We start from the raw sequence: 19,019 nt of genomic DNA, 5'->3' as shown, positions 1-19,019 counted from the left end.
CCAGGTCACTCAACCTCTCTGAGCCTCAGTTTTCTCTGCCTATCTAGTTATGCAGCCATGAGAATTGAATGAGATAATATATGTGAATGTGCTCTGTAAACTATAAAGTTCTATACAAACACACGCAATTCTTACAATTATCCGCATTGTGTCAAAAAACAACACATTAGTGTGAAGCTCAGCAGAATGCAGACTCCTGGGCCAGAAGGAGGACAGTACAAACACCACTGTTCCTTTCCATTTCTGTAACTTTGAAACCCTCTCCATCAAATTGCAAAATACTATATGGCTTTGCCAAGAAACCAAAAATATTCTAGCCACAACTCTAGAGAACCTCAAGAAAGGCCATTTCCATAATGAGCGCTGCTGGGCTTCAATCAGCTTGACTGCTTTGGCCAAAAAAAAAAAAATAGTGTTTTAGAAACACCACACACCACAATCTGGCCCCTCCCTGCAAACACACATCCTTTCTCCTAAGAAAACCAAATAAGTGGAAACCAAATTTAACTGGTGAAATCCAACGCTGAGGCATTCATTCCCAGAAGGCAGGCCCTTCCCCTGGTGAGGGAGGCAGACACATGAATTCTCGGGGTGCAGTTTGCAGGCAGAGAGATTTCCAGGGGAGGAGGAAGAGGAAGTGAGCTCCTGGCCAGTCCCAAGGGCCGTGAGCACAGGGCCTGTGACCCCAAAGAGGCAATTTCTGCCTCTCACTTAGAAATCCAGCCAAAAAGCTAAACAGCCTTAAGACTCTTTTACTGCTTGTTTTAATCATCCAGGTAAAACAAGGCCAACAGACCACCTTCTCTTCACCCACAGGCCTTGATGCTGCAACTACACACTCCAACTTCCTGCCCCCCAAAACTTGGCCTGTCTCATCACACAGGCAGTCAGTAGATAAAGGGCCCTCCCAGACTAGCCAGAAGGAACCTCAAAGGAGGCCACCTGTCCCGTGGTTCTCATGGTCCCACAGCCCAGGCCGCCTGGCCCCTCTGGGTTGTCCCAGGCTGAGGAGAGAAGACACGCCAGACCTGGGTTCATGGCTGACAAGCCCAGGATCCTACCTGCAGCTATTCACCCGTGTTTTACACCTGGGGCTGCCTCTTCCTCCAAAGGTCCTCGGTCCTGAATGGAAACTTCTTGGACCTTGTTTGCTAGCTCAAGCTTCCTTTCAAGGTTTCCGTTCTCTACTGCAAAACCCTGAACCCCTTGAGAGGCAGCCTGGCATGGTAGAAAGCGCAAATGCTCTGCAGTCAGGTTTGAATCCAGGGCCTGCTGCTGACTGGCTCTGGAGCTTTGGAGAAGTGACTCTCCCAGTCCTGGTTTCCTCATCCCTAAAACGTAGCCAACGCCTATTCCACAAAGTTTTGTAAGGTTAGCAATATATGGAAGGCTCCTGAATACGGTTGGTATATTATGATATGATTATATGTGCCATAATCAGGGATAATTACGATCATAACGTCACTCCCACCCCTTCCCCCCACCCTAAGGCTCCAAATTCTGGGGCCTAGTCACTCCACCACCACTGACCTCTCCTACCTTCAGCGCACATGCAACCTCTTTCCAGTGCCCCGTCTCAGACCTGCCCAGCTCTGGGCCAAGAGGGGCTCAGCTGCTGTGGAGTGTAGGGCTGGCAAACAGAAAGCACTCAGAGCAGTTAAGTATCTGTTTACTTAGAAAAAAAATCCTGAAATCTTAAATGATTGCAATATTTTCTCGCCACACTCTGCTTTTATAGGTATAAATAAGTAAACATGCTTAGATCAAGGCTTATTCAGAAGAATAACTTCTTTTGATACCTATGATACTATACAGTGTTCACTAGGCAGAACGGAAAGGTCTGAGGTACTTGCATGATTCCAAAGGCTCTCTCAGACTCTTCAAAGAAAATTATTTTATTTCTAATACATTGTCCTTTTCAGATTATAAAAGTAATATGTGATCATTGTGGACACTGTGGAAAGTAGAAAAAGTATATGAAAGTATAAATCCGTGGCAATTTCACCACCTCTAGAGAATGCCACAATGAATGTTTAGGTGTATTTCTTTCCAGCCTTTTTTCTATATGCCTGTATGTATGTAAGTATCCATTCATTTTAAAATGAACAAAAGAATAAGCCAGCCAGCCAGTGCAGACAGAAAAGCAGCCACTGATTGCCCATAGAAGGCTTCCCCGTCCTGTTTTCCATCCTCCCCACCCCTAAACAACTTGTTAGTGACACACCTACACATTACATAAATACATCTTGTCTTATCAGGGGTTAGTGAACTTCTACCTTCTGAGTGAATTAACATAGTCATCTCAGCTTTCCATTTTCATACCATGGAGTCAATATTTACTAGCCATGTTGCTAAAACAGGCACTGTTCATGGACTTGTGCCAAGCTGCCTCATCTAATCTCAGCAGAAGCCGTCTTGGTGGCACCCACAGGATTTACCGTGCCACAGGCCATTCTTGCCCTAACTGCCTAGGCAGCCTATGGCCCAGCAAGGATGCTTCACATAATCATGAAGATGCAGGAGGCTAGGAAGGCACTTAAATGTTACAGTTAGGGAAACTGAGGCTCTGTTGGGAGAAAGGACTTGCCTAAGTATGTGCAGCTTCAGAACCAAAGCCAGGACCCCTTTGCTCCCACACTGGCTTTCTCTCTTATTGCACCATCGTGTTGAATGCATCAACATGGAGAAAGAGCTGAGAAGGCAACAGGGGACAGGCTCATTTCATCAGGACTGGAAATCAGGCAAGTGTTGCTCCGAGATGCTCAATTTCACAGAGGGGTCTTCCCAAGAGTGGCCTGGTTTCTTGTAGTAATGATTAAGGTGATACCATGGCATCACCAAGCTCTTGCCTCTTGGTGACATTCGTTCATATCACAAAGTTTTATTAAGCACCAACTATAGTGAGATATTACTTGCTTCACCAAAGAAGCACTACTTTGCCTACCTCTTCTGAGAGTGATTTGTAGTTGACAAAAGAAACACACGCAAAGGGTAGCTCCAGAAGTGTGAGGCTTAAAGAAAAATAGCTACAGAAAGGAAATGTAGGAGAATCGTGGAATCATGTCAGGGTGGCCCTCTGAGAGCAGGCTGCTAGAAGAAAGTCTCTGATCCAAAAGCGTCTCAGGTACTAAAAGGAGGAAGTCAAAAGGGAAAGGATGGGTGACTTGGAGTGATACCAAATGCCTGTAGTGCTTCTGTGGAGTAGTGGAAAGAGCAAAGAACCTGGAGGGAGAAGACTTGTAATCAGGTATCGCTTCTGCCACCAAAATGCCACATGGCTGGGAAAGTGCCTTGCCCAAGGCCACATAACATATCTGTGGCCAAAGTGGAACTTGAACCAATGTCTTTACTCCAAGTCCATGGCTGATAAACAAGATGCCACAGATAAGTCTGTCTACTCCTCTTATCCTTAGACAGCCCCAAGAAAGCCACAACCCTGATCTAGAATTTCCAAGGCAATAGGATTTGCCTTCATCTTCCACCTCAGTTGGGAGCAGACCCTGCCCACAAGGGGAAGCCCTGGTACCTGGGAACAGGCACTCCAGTGCGGCTCACAGAACCAGGCTAAGTCGCTTCCTCGAGGAGGACAGAGGCCACCAGGCTCACACCAGCACAGGAAGATGCTGTGATGTAGGGCAATTCTGGCACATAATTCTGTGATGAGGGAGCACAAGTGAATATTCTGCACAGCCACTGGGATGTCAAGCAGCTCTGCACACTTGGCCTGTTCCCCTGCCCCACCCCCTCCAGGCAAGAAAACAAAGAAGGTCGTGTAAGCAGGGCCTTGATGAAAATGCTTCTGCTGCATTCCTACCTTCTCCTGAGCTTGTGGACACAAACTCAGAGCCCTCGGGGGCTCAGTGCTGGCAGAGCACAGCTATGGCTACACTGGCCCCTGTGTTCGCTGAGTTCCTGCTGTGGATTCAGCCATACGCTGGAGGTGGCAGGAACACTTAGAAGGACAAAACTTGCCCCCAGCCTCAAGTGGCTCACAGTCTGGAATACAGAATGAATCCCCAGAAAACCTTCTGCTTCAGACTAGTTATGTATGAGGCACCGACCTTAAGGGCTATGATTTTCAAAGCTGGCGAGGCGGATGGGGCTGGAAGGAAAAACTCACAGGAAGGCCTCAGAGAGAGAGGAGGTGTTTTCACTGGATTCAAGGGCTGAGTAGAACTAGGTAAGCGGAAGACAGGAAGGCAGACAGAGAAGGTGCTCAGAAGGAGGAAAAGAACATCTCATAAAAAGCTTTAGACAGTGAAATCACGATGTCAGCTAAAAATAAAAAACAAAAGGTTTAGACAGAGCAGCAAGAGTGGAGGAAGGTTAGGAAGTACTGGGAGGTAAGTTTGGACAGTAGAGTGGGCAAAGTAATGGGACTAACTTAGCCACATTCACTGGCCACTTACTCCTGTCCCTGTATCAGACGTTGGACAGGATAGACAAGGCCTGGCCTTAGACATGGGTCTGGAAGCATTTACCCTGCAAAGAGGAAACCAAGGTGGCAATAAAAAAGGAAGATAAACATATTAGAAGCACATACCTGTAGACAGACAGTACAGTTTTACAAGGGTAACCATCCAAACGCTGGTTAACGTCACCAAGATCAGCTAACCGTGGCGACACAATAGGTCCTAGCTATCGGGCAATCTCACAGAGACAAAAGGAAATGTACAATACTGTTATTACTAAATGAGCACCTGTAATGATTAACATTTAAATACTTTAAGTTCTTTTCTCAGTTAACGGTCATTTTCAGCAAAGTGTTCCCAGACTTATTTCTGAGAAGAGCTTCCTAAAGACAGTATTGGCTGGAATTAGGGCTTGAGCTATAACACATACAGGTATACTTCACTTCACCCAACAGACAAGTTTCCTAAAAGGTGGGCTGTTTGAAAGTCGAGTGACTTTTTCTAATGCCCAAGCAAGAAGGACTTGTGCCTGGTGACTACTTCTGTGAAGAGCAGACTACTTAAAACTTAAAAGTGATTCTAAAAGAGCTCACAGTCCATGGAAGGGGCTAGATGGATGGTATCTTAGGGCCCTTCAGTCTAAATTCTAAGATAGTATGATGACAAATCACTCTTTCCAAACCCCTTGTGGTATATCTCTGCTGGAATTTTTCTGGCAGAAAAGATGGGAGACTCACTGTAGGTACCAATGCACAATCCTCACCATCTCTTTACCTTCCCTCTTAGCTGCTGCCATCCTGACTCACTAATCCTTCACTCAGCAAGGGCTAAGTCTCTTCTCTTTGGCAAGGGGCAGTGCAGAAGAGGGTGGGAGCACACTCCCAGGCAAAGAATGAGAACAGGGGTATCCACACATGCCATGGGAACACAGAACATGCTTGCCCACCGCTGCCTGTATCAGTCAGGGCAGGCTTCCAGGAGGAAGCAAACCTTGAGTAGGCCTCAATGCATGGGTGAGACCTAGATGAGCACAGGGCTCTTTGAGAAAAAGGTGGCCACTGGAAGGATGTACACAGGAATGGGAAGAAAACCTAGAAGCCACAAGGGAACTGACTTGTCAAGCCACTGTTGAGTGTGGTAGACAAATACACACACACACACACACACACACACACGCACACATATATGGTGGAAGGGAGGATTGCAGCAGGGATATAGTGAGTAAAGGCAAAAAGGTAAAATTGGGGCCAGGCATAGTGGCTCACGCCTGTAATCCCAGCGCTCTGGTAAGCTGACATGGGAAAATCACTTGAAGCCAGGAATTCAAGGTTACAGTGAGCTCTGAACATGCTACTGCACTCCAGACTGGGTGACAGAGCAAGACTGCAATTTGCTCAATCAAGGGAAAAAAGGAATAAACCAACATCTCTGAAAGCCTACTATGTGTCTCAAGTACCATTCTGAAGAACTGATCTTGGATCTAGTTGTCCGTTCTGTACAAATTGGGGTACAATACAGATGCCAGGACCTCCTTCCTTGTGAGCTCTTCAAAACAAATGACCCCTGGGCCTTTAGGATAATCCTGTTAATATCTGTGCCCATTTGCTGGGCACTCCCCCCTTGCCAGCCTATGCCCCTTACATCTATGGCAGGAGTGGAAAAAGTGCTATTTCGAAAGCTGCTCAAAGCTGTTAACCACCTGCTAACCACCTGCTAACCATCTCTGACCACTGTGTGGGGGTCAGAGATGGCTTTTTGTTTGGGTTCTGCAGAAGAGAGGCCCCGGGTCCACTCAGAGAGAGGCCGCAACAACAAGAAGTTTAACGACCTGTATATGGGTGGTAAGTAGAAAGGATGGTAGCAGATTTGGGGCCTGGGGTGGGGTCCTGGAAGGCCCCAGCATCATGGCAGAGGTCAGGAGTCAAAGGAGCAGATGTATCTGTTACTCAACTTTAAGCCATTTCCTTCTCTGTGCAGAAATTGCTCTCAAGCTTCCATGAAACTCAGTTAACCCCGCGACCAGTCTCAGTGGCGAGGGAGGACTCAAATGGGCCAGGGTCCATGCCTGAGACAGGGTCACAGAGGGAGTGAGGCCTTGTCTCAGCGGAAGAAGCTGGTCCTTGAGCTCCAAGGGCCTGAGGCATCAAGGAGGATGTGAGCACTCCCTGGGGAGACTCGGAAAGGCTAGGTCGGGGAACAGGACTTCCTGCTGCCTGGAATGGAATGCTCATTATTCTCATTTTGACATTAAAGGACAGGGACCCCAGAAGGCTGGAAAACATAAAGAGATGCAGATTCCACATGTGGTATTTCAACAACCCTGTGACATAGTGACCATCTTACAATGAAGAACAGAGCCTACGAGAGCAAAGCTGCCCAGCATCAAATAGCTCACAGAGGCAGAGCCAGGATCAAACTTGGACCTGGTAGTCCAGCGCCCAGAGTAGTCACTGCCAGGCTGGGGCTCTTCAGCCTCCTGGACTGAGCCCATCCTCCTGCCTGGGTTTCTCCGCTGCCCTTCTCCCCACTGCCCTCTGCCTCCTCTCTCAGCCGGGGCTCCTGCAAAGCGTACACCAGAAGGAATGCTTCACCAACTAGAGCCACGCTGCAGCCCTCAGCAGCCAAGTTCTCCTCTCCAGCTGGTGGGCCCTGCCCCCAGGGTGCTTAAAAAATCTCACTCAAAGGAAGGAAGAACATTTCATTGCCCCCCAGGCCCCACAGCTAGACCTCCAGGGGTCAGTGGCTCAGAATTCAAGATTAGGGTCCTGGCTAGGTGCAGTGGCTCACACCTGTAATACTAGCACTCTGGGAGGCCAAGGTGGGAGGATCTCTGGAACTCAGGAATTCCCAACCAGCCTGAGCAAGAGCAAAATCTCATCTCTACTAAAAATAAAAAAATTAGCTAGGTGTCGTGGCAGGTACCTGTAGTCCCAGCTACTCAGGAGGCTGAGGCAGGAGGATCACTTGAGTCCAGGAGTTTGAAGTTGCAGTGACCTATTATGACGCCACTGCACTCTACCTGGGGTGACAGAGCAAGACTGTCTCAAAAACCAACCAACCAAACAATAAAAAAACAAAAAATCAAGATTAGGGTCCTGAGGCCTCAGGGTTAGATGCTGGCAGCAAGGGCATGGGGGTGAGCAGGCAGGCAGTGCCAGCCTTGAAAATGGATAGGACAACTGGGCTCTCAACAGGTTCCCAAGTAAACCACCAAGAGCATTAAGCAATATTATCAACTGTTCTCTGGAGGGGACCTAACGGTCACAGGCAGAACGAAAATCCTAGGTAACCTGGTACCTCAAAGAGAATACTGGACCAGGAGTCAGAAGTCATGGGTTTAAATTCCAGCTCAGACACTTACCTTGGCAAGTTAAATTCTCTAAACCTCAGCTTCCTCATCTGTAAAATGGGAGGAATACCTACCACCTCATAGGGCTGCAAGAGGATTAAGCCAGGAAACGTACCCTAAGGCCTAGAGCAAGGCCAGGATGAGGGAATACACTCAATCTCTAATACCCAGAGCTCCTGTCCCTTCTTCCCACCCCAGCCACTCTCTGCAGAGGACGAGATTGACCTAGGTGGACAGTGAGTATGAAACCAGGTTTCCCAGAGCCCTGAGTCCCTGGAGGCTCCTCGTGAGCTAGGAGAGGGGTGGTTGGGCAAAGGCAGGTGGGCCTCTGCTCACCCCTGCTTTTCCCTTTCCTAACATTGCACTTTCAGTTTGATCTGTTTATACCCTTGCCCCCAACCCATAATAATCCACTTTAAAAAGTCTTGCTGCTTAAATACTAAACCCTACTGAAGTAGATCAGGAATGAGCACACTTTTTCTGCAAAGACCAGATGGTAAATATTTGAAGCATTGTAAGCCAAGAAGCAAAATTTAGGATATTATGTAGGTACCTATATAACAAGGGAGAAATTAAATATCCACAAGTTTTTAATTAATGAAAATCAAAATATAATAATTGTTTCATTTGTTTTTTGTAATACAGGTGTTCCAATGAAAAGAATGCAAATTTGGGGTGGGGATAGATAACATTTTGCTTAATTGGGGTCCAAAGTTAATGTTCCCTGTCATCAAATCCATTGGAAATGTTCATCTGTAAAACCCATTCTTAGCTCTAGGGCCATTCACACACAGGAGGTGGACCAGATTTTGGCTACAAAGCTGTAGTTTTCCATCTCCTGGACTAGATGATGCAGGAGCCCTTGCAGGTTAGAGTTCTCTAGTTCTAGAGCCTGCTGAGGGCTGCTTTGGGGTGGGGGCAATCTCCAAACGAGAGACTCCGACAGCTGCAGCCATCACTTCTGTGGGAGGCCCTGGAAGCTTCAGGGTCTCACACAACCTCCCACTTGCACTGCTAGAGCCCTGGGTTGCTTTACTACGGCTGCAATCATGGGTACCTCTTAACCCTCACTTTGTTTCCCCAGAGAGAGGGAAATTGAAGGTCTCTCCTTTGCCCTCTCTCAAAAGCACCCCCATCCCAAGCACCCCCTCGCCCAATAGCACTCTCTGAGAAAGCTTCCAAATAGAACCCTTCCAGCCAGCTTCCAAAAGCAGAGACCAAGCAGCACATCCCTTGGTGAGAGTTCTGGGGTCCCTTGAGGACCACATATCCTCTCTACTCCTGGGGGGACGAAGGCAACTCCATCAGTTTATAGGGAAGAGCTCTGCCTCTAGTCCTGTTTGGACTGGGTCAGGTAGATTCTCTGAGCCTCATTTTATAAGCCTCCCACTTATAAAATGGGAACTATTATATTTGCTCTACCTACCTTGTGTTAGTATTTGAACTTCAAATTATCCAAGAAAATGTAATGAAATGAAAATAAAATGTAAACACCATGAAAAAAAGTAAAGTAGCAGAGACAATAAGGTTTTGAATTAAGGGGAAAGCACAGAAGACTTCAACCACTTTAAATTTCCTTACAGCAAAAGTAATGTATTATTACAAAACTCATAAGCTAAAAAAAAACCCACACAAAAACAATGAGAGAGTGTTGGCAAAGCCATGAGGAAATAAGTACATGCTGATGACATTGTAATCAGTATTTCTAGTTTCAACCATTAAGCAAATCACTCATAACCTTTCACCTGGCATGCCGCCTCTGGGAATACACCCAATAGAAATAATGCGGAGAGAGAAAATTAAAGAAATATGTTCACAGAAACATTGTTATTTTTTAGCCATGAGAAACAATAGGGGAAAGTTAAGTAAATTGAGAAGGCCTATATGGCAGAATATTATGAAGTTAACAAAAGTATGTGAACTATATATATTTATTTTTTAAAAGGCCAGTATTCTTCAAAAATGTCAGTGTCATGAAAGTCAAAGAAAGGCAGAGGAACTGTTCTGAATTAAAGGAGACTACAGAGCCAGTATGGTTACACGCACCTGTAATCTCAGCTACTTTGGGAGGCTGAGGCAGGAGTATTACTTGCAGCCACGAGTTTGAGAACAGCCTGGGCAACACAACCAGACTCCATCTCTACCACAAATAAAAAAATTACCCAGGTGTAATTTTTGTGCAGTACTATGCACCTGTAGTCCCAGCTACTCAGGAGGCTGAGGTGGGAGGACCACATGAGCCCAGGAGTTCCAGGCTGCAATGAGCTGTGATTGTGCCACTGCACTCCAGCCTGGGAGACAGATACGACAAGATGCAACACATAATCCTGCACTGGATCTTGCACTGCAAGGAGCAAAACTTCTATAAAGGACACTGGAGGGAAAACTGAAAAAACTGGAACAAGAGTGATAGTTTAAATAAAAATATTCTATCAGTATTAAACATCCTGAATTTGCTAACTGTACTGTAGTTATGAAAGAGAATGTCCATCTTCTTAGGAGATACACAGTGAAGTAGTAAGGAGTGAAGAGGTACACCACCTGCAACCTATTCTCAAATGGTTCAGAAACAAGGATGGATAGATAGCCCGAACTGAGAAACAAGAAAAAAGAAAGAAAAGGAGGGAAGGAGGCAGGAAGAGGAGGAGGAAGAGAAGATGGGGGAGAGAGAGGAAGAAGAGAGGTGAAGAGGAAAAGAGAGAGCAAGAGAGGGGACAAAATGCCAAAAATTGGCATATCTAGGTCAATAGTATATAGATGTTCTGTTATTACAACTTTTTATTTAATTAAAATTATTTCAAAACAAAAAAATTTTAAGTATATGAACTGTAGATATGTGGAAAGGTATAAACTAAAAAAACAATGTTGAGTCAAAAAAACAACACGAAATTTACACACTGACAATAAATAACGAAAGTACACCCAGTAAACATAGGTACATAATGGTATCAATTGCTCCCACATAAGCACCCCCTCCAGCTCTTACAGTTTTCATAATGCAAACTGAGCTCAATGAGGCCTACCCCTTAGGGCAAACGACTTGCACTGTGTGCAGAGCTTCTAACCAAAGGGTGTGCAATGCAGCCACTTTGTTTGAGTGGCTTTGTGCTTTGTTTTCCTAACAATCGGTGATGAAAGCGCCTCCCTCCCTCATCCACAGCTTCTGTCATCCGGGGCCCTCTGCAGTCTGTTCCCCGGCAGCCATCCCTTCACCCTCTCCACGTGGTCTCTTGCCCAAGCCCCAGCCCTCTGCTCCTCAGCCCTGGCAGAGCCCTCACCTCCAGGTGGTTACCAGCCTATCTCTGCATTAGAGCTGCCCCACCCAGGGTGATGGCTTCCTCCTCTCAACTCCTGGCACACGTTTTGGGGGTCTCTCCATTAGCATGTTGCCTTGCCCATCTTCTCATTTCACTCGCTTTTGGGGAGAGTACCCCTGTGCCCCAGCTGAGCCTTAAGCTCTTCTGGAGCAAGGCCTGAGCTCTAAGTCTCCTCTACCCATCATGGTGCCCACCACACAGTGGGCACCTGAGAATATTCACTGTTGACTGTGATAATGACCTAGACTACAGATGTGCCCTTACTCATGAGCTTTTTCACACATACATCCACACCCACTGACTAACCTCTTGGAAACCACCAGCTTGTATAGGGTGCAGCTGTGGCCCAAATGGCTTCTTCACTATTAACCAAGCTCGTCTGTGCCAAGTGACAAGAGGCCACTGTACTGTCTCATTTTGCATCCAACCAGCTCACAGTTTCCTATACCCTTTGGGAAGCTGCCCTTTGATTTGTTCCACAGGCCAGAAGGGCTGCGGGGCCAGCCGACGCACCCCTCTTTCTGAAGTCTGTGGTGGTGTTGAAAGGACCAGAGTTGATGGAAATACCACTTCCTTGCTCCTCAATGGTGACAGGGCCACTGCTGGCTCCCCTCACCCACCTCTCCTGTTTCTGGCCACAGTCTTGCAACTATAAGGCCCACAGTTACAAAAACCCATTGAGGCTGCAGGATGGAATCACACCAAGGGAATGTGGCCTGGTGTGGTCCTTCCCTTCAGCCTCCTTTACCCATAAATCCTCTGACCCCCAGCATGTCCCTTAACCACGCCTGCCTCTACTCACCCCCCAAGCACCCTGAGCCTCTCCTAGAATAGACAACCCCTGAAGAATCTTCTGGATCAATTTTGATTGAATTATGAAACAAGCATAGGATAACAGAGCATGAGCGTTGTAATCTGACAGACCTAGGATGGAATCCTGACTGCTTTTTTCAGACTATGTGACCATGAATATGTTATTTAACTTCTCTGAGTCTGCATTTCCTCATCAGTGAAATGGAAATGTTATCATCCAGCTCTGGTTGTTCCAGAAGGACGGGAAGCATCCAGCACAGACACTGACAGGAGGGCAGCAGGTTCTTAACGTTCACCAGTCGTCTTTGCTTTCCAAGCAGCAGGAAACACAAGCATGTGTGTGATCAGAGGGACACAAAAATCCCAGGCCAAAAATCTCAGGTAAATAGGCCTCTGCCCAGATGAGTTTCTGCCTTTTATTTCTCTGAGATTTGCTGAGTCACACAGAGTGGAATTTCCCACTTGGCTTCTCCTTGATAAGGCAGGTCAGTATTTCTTAAGCCAGTTACCTAATATTTTGGAGACAGAGTTTCTTCATCTGTAAAATGGGCATAACAACTACTTCACAGGGTATCATAAGAATTAAATACAATAACATATGTCCAATAAATGGAAGTAATTTTTGTGTTTAGTTTCCCATTTTGTGTTTGGGGAATCCTGGACATTCACAGATTCCAGGGCCTATGGGAACTGGAGATTTGGCTGAGGTTTTCCGCCTTAGCTTTAACTCCCAGATAGCTTTGCAGTTAACTGTGGGTGTCTGTGGGCGCCAAGCACTTATCAAGTGTAAAAGGCCTGGGCTGGACACCATGGCAGGGGAGATGGAGGACTAAAAGCTGAAACACACAGGAACCCAGCCTGGAGGACCCTCCAGGCCAGCAGGGAAGATGACCAGGTAAACCCTTTGTGTAACATGAGGTATGATTACAGCTAGGGGCCCAGAATAAGAGGGGATTACCTCTGATAGAGGGAGTGGGGTGGGACGGGGTGGGTCATAGAAGGCTTTATCAGGGAGACAGCATTTGATCTGGACCTTGAAGGAAAAGTATAATTTTTCCCAGAGTGAGGGAATGGTGAAAGCAAAGATAAGCCGCAGAAGTTTTGGGGACCTCTGACCTCTGTCTCATTGCTGCAGTGATGCTCAAAATAGGAGAACAGCTGAGGACCTGCCTTCAAAGAGCTGACAGCCCAGTACAAACAAACTCGAGATAGGCCTAATCTGCTCACAGGGTGCCACACAGGACACACAAAGGGGGAGATGTGTGGGTGTGAGAAATACCCCTGGAAAGATTAGAAGGTAGGACTAAGAAATAAAAATAGCTGCTAGGTTAAAGCTGTGGGTCTTTTATTGGCTTAAATTGTGTTCTTAAATTTTTATTAAAACAAAAACCCTTTCATCCAAAGTACGTATCACAGATCTATATGCACTGCTGTAAAAAGATATTCAACAGATTTTATTAAGTGAAAAAAGCAAGTTGTAGATTGTTATGGTCATGTGATTCCATCTAGGTCCACATACACACTTGCTTTGTTACACAGAAAAGTTCTGAAAGGCAACGGAAGAAAATCATCATCAAAGTCTACCTGTGGGGCATGAGACTTGGCGGGAGGGCAGAGGGAGTTCTGCTTTTGGGTTTTTTTGTTTTTTTTTTTAGCTATGCCCTTAACCAGCAAGAATACTTTTTTTTTTTTTTTTTAAGAGATAAGGTCCTGCTCTGTTGCCCAGGCTAGAGTGCAGTGGCGCAATTACAGCTCACTGTAACCACACACTCCTGGGCTCACACTCCCACCTCAGCCTCCTGAGTAGCTGGGACTATAGATGTGTACTACCACGCCTGGCTAATTTAAAAAGAAATTTTTTGTAGAGACAGGATCTCTCTATGTTGCCCAAGCTACTGTGGAAACAGCCTTGGCCTCCCAAGTCACTGGGATTACACAAGGAATACTTTTCACTTATACTCTTCATAATGCGCCAGGCATTACTTTCATAATGAAAAATTCTTCTAATTTAAAAAGAGATAATAAAAGCTCCTTTGCTTCAGAGTTCATTTTAGAAACTCTTTTCCCAAGAACTGAGCCAGGTAAATATGAACACCTATTTTTGTGGGTTTCTATAGTGCTTAGTGGCTGGACTGGGTTACTGAACCCGGACTGGATAAATTTGAGCTCCACACATTTCCTGGAGGTTTTTGTTTCTCTCCCCAGAGAGGCTGCCCTAGCTATGCTGAGTGTGCGGTGGAAGATCTAAACCACAGATGACCCCATCGGGAGATACCGGTCTGGCTGGCACCCCTACCTACCTGGCTGCCCCGGGGAACTCCTTGGCTGTGTCGGGGAAGGCTTGAGTGCAGTGCCTCCTTCCCTGGCTAAGGCTCCTGTCCCTACACAAGGAGGCTGTGGGTCAGGTGTTTAACGGGGTGACTTGCATCCATGAGCCTCCTCTAAGCAGTAGCAATCATGACTGCTGTCTCCCCAGGGCAGAGAGGAAGGGGATGCAGGGACATGTGGGGTAGTGGTGAGGTAAGATCCTTGAGAGCGGTGGAGGCTGTGGATAAAGGTTGAATGTAGGTGCAGATAAGTTTTCATCTGTTTGTTTAAACCAGCACAGTGCAGTTAAGACAGTTCTGCCTTTGAGCTCCACCTCCTGCATCACTGGTTTTATGTCTCTGGACAAATCACCTCCTCTCTCTGGGGCTCACTTTCCTCATCCATCAAATGAGAGATTTGGATTAAATTCTTGTTGAAATCCAATTCAACAGTAACATTTTATGATTTTATGTTAATATAATAAGGGAAAGTAATCAAAGTACAGGAAACAAGGAATCACTGATCGTTACACGCTGTTTATATTAAGTTACTTTATATCACTGCACGTACAGAAGTCATCTACGTGGAGGTCCATGAAACCGTCACTGGGCCTATCTACCAGCGCCCTCCCCTTGGGGAACGTCACTCCTTCCCAAATGCTCACCCTCCTAACTCTGGCCCTGCTACCCTACCCTCTCCCACTCCCAGAAGCCTTCAAATTAAAGGAAGAAATGATTTTGTGGATCCTCATAGTGCGTTGGCCAGAGCCCCAGGCTAGGAGACAGACTACCAGTCCCCACCCTGGTTTTATCACTGTTCACTGTGTGACCTTGGACAAGCCACTTCTTCCCTCTGGCCTTAGACCATCTATAGAATGAGGGTTGGATGGGTTTCACTTCAAGAGCCCTGCTCTAATATTGCTCTGTTCTGCCCTACTGGTGGCTACCAAGGTTGCGAGAGGCCAAAATCTACAAGCCAGCATTTCTCCAAACACTCCCAGAAATGGCAGACAACTTCCAGCAATCCAAGCAGGCTCCTGTACTCAGCACCAGTATCCAGAAATCAGGGGAAATATGCAGGCCAGGTGGGGTCCCCCGCCAAACACAGGATGCTCCAGCCACAGCGCCCTGGAGTAGAGTTATTTATATTTGTTAATATACTCTTTCAGTTAAGGAATAACATACAAACAGGAAAATGTACATATACATGTCTTGAAATGTATATGTACACATCCATGAAACAAACACCCAGATCAAGAAACAGAATACCTGCAACCAGAAATCCCCTTTGCGTCCCCTTCCAGTCACGAGGCCCCCGAGGATAACAACCAATCAGCACCATTGATTCACTTTGCCAGTTGTGAGCGTCACACAAGTGGAATTATACAATATGGACTCTTGAGTCTGACTTCTTTTGCTCAACATCATGTTTTTGAGTTTCACCCATTGTTACATGGAACAGGCTGTCATTCATTTTCATTTTTGCATAGTAAGGACTTAACGAAGAGCTAAAATCAACGAGACAGCCCTGAATCTACACTAGAGTGTGCACTGATAGACAGCAGAGGAAGGAGGTTTACTTACAGCTCCCCCAGAAATCAGGCTGACCCCCGCCCTTGCTGTTCTTCCTGCAGAGTCCTACACCTTTCTGCTGGTGGGCTCTGGAGGTGGGAGGTGGGGCCCTGACACCCCAAACTTATGTCAAAGCCTCAGTCTATCATATGGTAAAGGCCAGAAGCTCTTGTTCATTGAACACTTACCCTGTACCCAGCTCTGTGAGGGCACCTTCAGCTCAGCATCTTGTTTCATCCTTACAACCATGACGTGGGTATTGTTGTTATTCCTATCTTACAGGTAAGAAAACTGAGGGGCTCAGAGAGGTGGCATAAGTTGTCCCAAGGTTGCACAGCTAGGAAGGGGACCCAAACCCTTAACCTCAAAGGCCAAACCTCTCCACTACTCCATGTTGGCAGGGAATTTGCCAACTGGATCTGGCCAACATCTGTGTCCCCAGTCTCACCTAGCACCGTCTGCCCCCCAGCTCACTTTGCAAGGCCACAGCAGCCTCCTGCCAGATCCTCAGGCCCCAGCTCTCTCCCCTCTACCTCAGGGCCTGTCCGTGCTATTGCCTTTGCCTGCACCTTTACCCCTCAGTTCTCAAACCAACAGCCCCTCCCTCACAGCAGTCCTCTCTGACCACCAGTCTGAACTACGTCTCCCGTTATGCTCTCACACAGCATCCTTTCCTCTCCTTCCACAGCCCATAACACACCTCATGATGATTTATCCTTTTGTGTTCACCTGTCCAGTACCTTTCTCCACCAACAGAGCATAAACTGCAAGAGGACAGGAACATATCCATTTTGTTTACCACTGTCTTGGACAGTGCCTGGCATGCAGTAGGTCCTCAGTAATACATTAAGTGAAGAAAAGGAGAGCAGGAGAGAAGGATAGGACTGTCCCTGCAGAAGCTGAGTGGTCACCTGAAGGCAGCTCTAGCTCCAGCTTGTTCTACGGCCCCAGAAAGACCCCTCCCTACTCTGAGCCTCAGATTCGTCAATTGTCAGAGGAGAGGCCTGGAAGAAAGGACTTCAAAGGCCTTCCAGCTCATCTGCCCTCTCGATCACAAATCCTAGGATGCCTGCCCCTTCCAAAGTCCCCAGGCCCCAGGCCTCTGCTGCCTCTTACCCACAGTTTGCCCAGTAAGCACTTTAGGAGAAATGGAGAAGCAAGAGTCACCCCAAGACACCCCAGGCTGTGAGGTACATGGGGCCTCCACACCCTGTTGCAGGTGGAGAACCAGAAAACAGGAAGTCTCTTCTAGTTCTAATAGTGCATGTCCTTAACACACAGAGTGGGAGAGAGACAAGACTGAGCAGGAATACTAAATGAATTACCCAGGGAACTGCTTCTACTTCTTCAGACCCCTGCCCCCAGACCTCTCAGTTTCTCTGCCCACCCAGACTCTAGACTCATCCACCTCTGCTCTTGTTAGCATGCATGTGGCTGCCCCACTGCCAGGTTGCAGCTCCGGAAAGGCAGGGACTGTCTGTGTCTTGCTCATCTTTGTACCCACAACACTTAGTACAGACCCCTGCACAGAGGATGTGGCCAAGGTGAGGCCACCGAATCAAATGCCACGGGCAGGGCTGGCCATGGTCTGTTGCTGAGGATGCATTTTCCCGCTGGTGTCACTAAAGGCAGGAGAAGAACCTGTGGCAAAGAGATCCCAGCTTCCCATTCAGAGGCAGACTCCAGCGGACCAACCCCCAGCCTCTGGCTCTCTGTCCTCCTCCTACCCCTTCACCAGGCCCAGGATTGGGAAGAGTTATCCCCTCTGGGGTCTCTGCAGTCACTTGCTCCCCCAGCCAGCCAGCCAGCCAGGACAAACACTCCCTGAACTTGAAGCACTTGCCGCCTCCCATTCTCCTTGGAATAAGGCTTCTCTGCCCCTGAAGCTCTTTCTGTTTTGTCCTTAAAAATAAAAGAAGGTAAGAGAATTAGCCTGATTCAAGAGTTCTATAAAGGGAAAATGACTCCTGCTTTACCTGTTGGACACTCTAAACTCCCGTGTTTTTGCTCTGCTGGGTGTGTGAAGGGGTGAGGCTGAGTGTTCTGGTGAGCATGTGAGTGGGCCAGTGCCACGCTCACAGGAGAGAGCACGACAGCTGTGCAGGTACAAATGGGCTGGTCAGAACCTTGGCTATGCAACTTTGGACAACCTGCTTAGAATCTAGACCACAGTTTCCCCATCTGGAAAACAAGAGTAAAAATCGTGCCTATTTCATGCATTGCTGTAAGAATCAAACTTCAGGACTGATATTGTGTAATCACCATCTAAGTATTAGCAGTCGTTAGAAATGGAAGGCAAGAAGAGAGCTTCAGAAAAATCTTAATTTCTCTGCAAACAGTAACTATAGTACTTTCAGAACTCAGAGTTCAGCCTGGGCACCAAGTAACTCAGATCCCAGGAAACCACAAGACTGGGCTCACGTGGCTGGCTACTCCACGTGAATCCATTTCCAGGATGATTACTTCACCTGCCATTCTGGCTCAGCGCTTAAAAAACAAAATCCCAGGAACCATGGAGAATCCCACGTGAGATTCAGAGAAGAAAACCAACAGGTCAGGTTTCTGTCCACAGCCTGGGGGGGATCTTTGTGAAAAACGTAATAGATAAAACAAGAATCATTAAGATTTGCCCTGTCAGCCAGATTGTTCTGAAAACAGAGAACTCAACCAGTCTAGCCCCTTCTACTGACAAGTCTTTATTTCCAGAGAGATGCCTACGTGCAGAGTCACCCATGAGGTGAATAAGCCACGGGCTCATTTTTAAAGCTTCCCACTAGTCCTGTGGCAAGCCACGTCTTCCAACACCAGCTGACAAGTGCACCGCCAGCAGCATGACTTTGGCTCCCTCTGGCACCCCCCACCGCTCACGCAGCCTCTCACCTCCCCAGCTCTTCTCCTATGTCGTAAAAGTCCTCCACCTTCAGCTGCTTGAACGGCTCCATGTTTGGGCTCCTCATTGATGCCTGGACCATACAACCCTGAAATGGGAAGAAACCCGAGGTTAGGACAGCCACGTAAATTAGCACACGCCTAAGAACCTGAGGCCTAAAAACAGTGGGCTGCGAGGGGGCTAATCCTCTAACAATAACCCACAGCCCTGGCTCCTCAAGAACTGCCCTGCTCAAGCCTTTTCTCACCTGTGGCTGATGATGTGTGGTTCTTACTTGATTTATATGAATTTAAATATGTTAAGGAAACAGAAAAAGAGCCCTCGTCATTCGTCCTCTGAAGAAGTTCAGAGAAAAAGATC

At 47.1% G+C, this 19,019-nt stretch overlaps 1 protein-coding gene across 2 annotated transcripts in view; it reads right to left on the bottom strand.

Annotated features, from left to right (window-relative positions):
- DAPK2 (death associated protein kinase 2) overlaps nucleotides 1–19,019 on the bottom strand; it is a 110,035-nt gene that overhangs the window by 84,450 nt on the left and 6,566 nt on the right. For both annotated transcript variants that reach the window (XM_069482935.1, XM_069482927.1), the window contains exon 2: nucleotides 18,650–18,747. In XM_069482935.1, the coding sequence (XP_069339036.1) occupies nucleotides 18,650–18,741 (92 nt within the window). In that variant the 5' untranslated portion in view covers nucleotides 18,742–18,747. The remainder of the gene's footprint in view (nucleotides 1–18,649; nucleotides 18,748–19,019) is intronic.

The sequence above is a fragment of the Eulemur rufifrons genome, chromosome 2, assembly GCF_041146395.1.
Source record: "Eulemur rufifrons isolate Redbay chromosome 2, OSU_ERuf_1, whole genome shotgun sequence".
NCBI classification, from domain to species: Eukaryota; Metazoa; Chordata; class Mammalia; order Primates; family Lemuridae; genus Eulemur; species Eulemur rufifrons.
The sequence above is the reverse complement of the archived record's forward strand: the minus strand, read 5'-3'. Positions and strand labels throughout refer to the sequence as shown.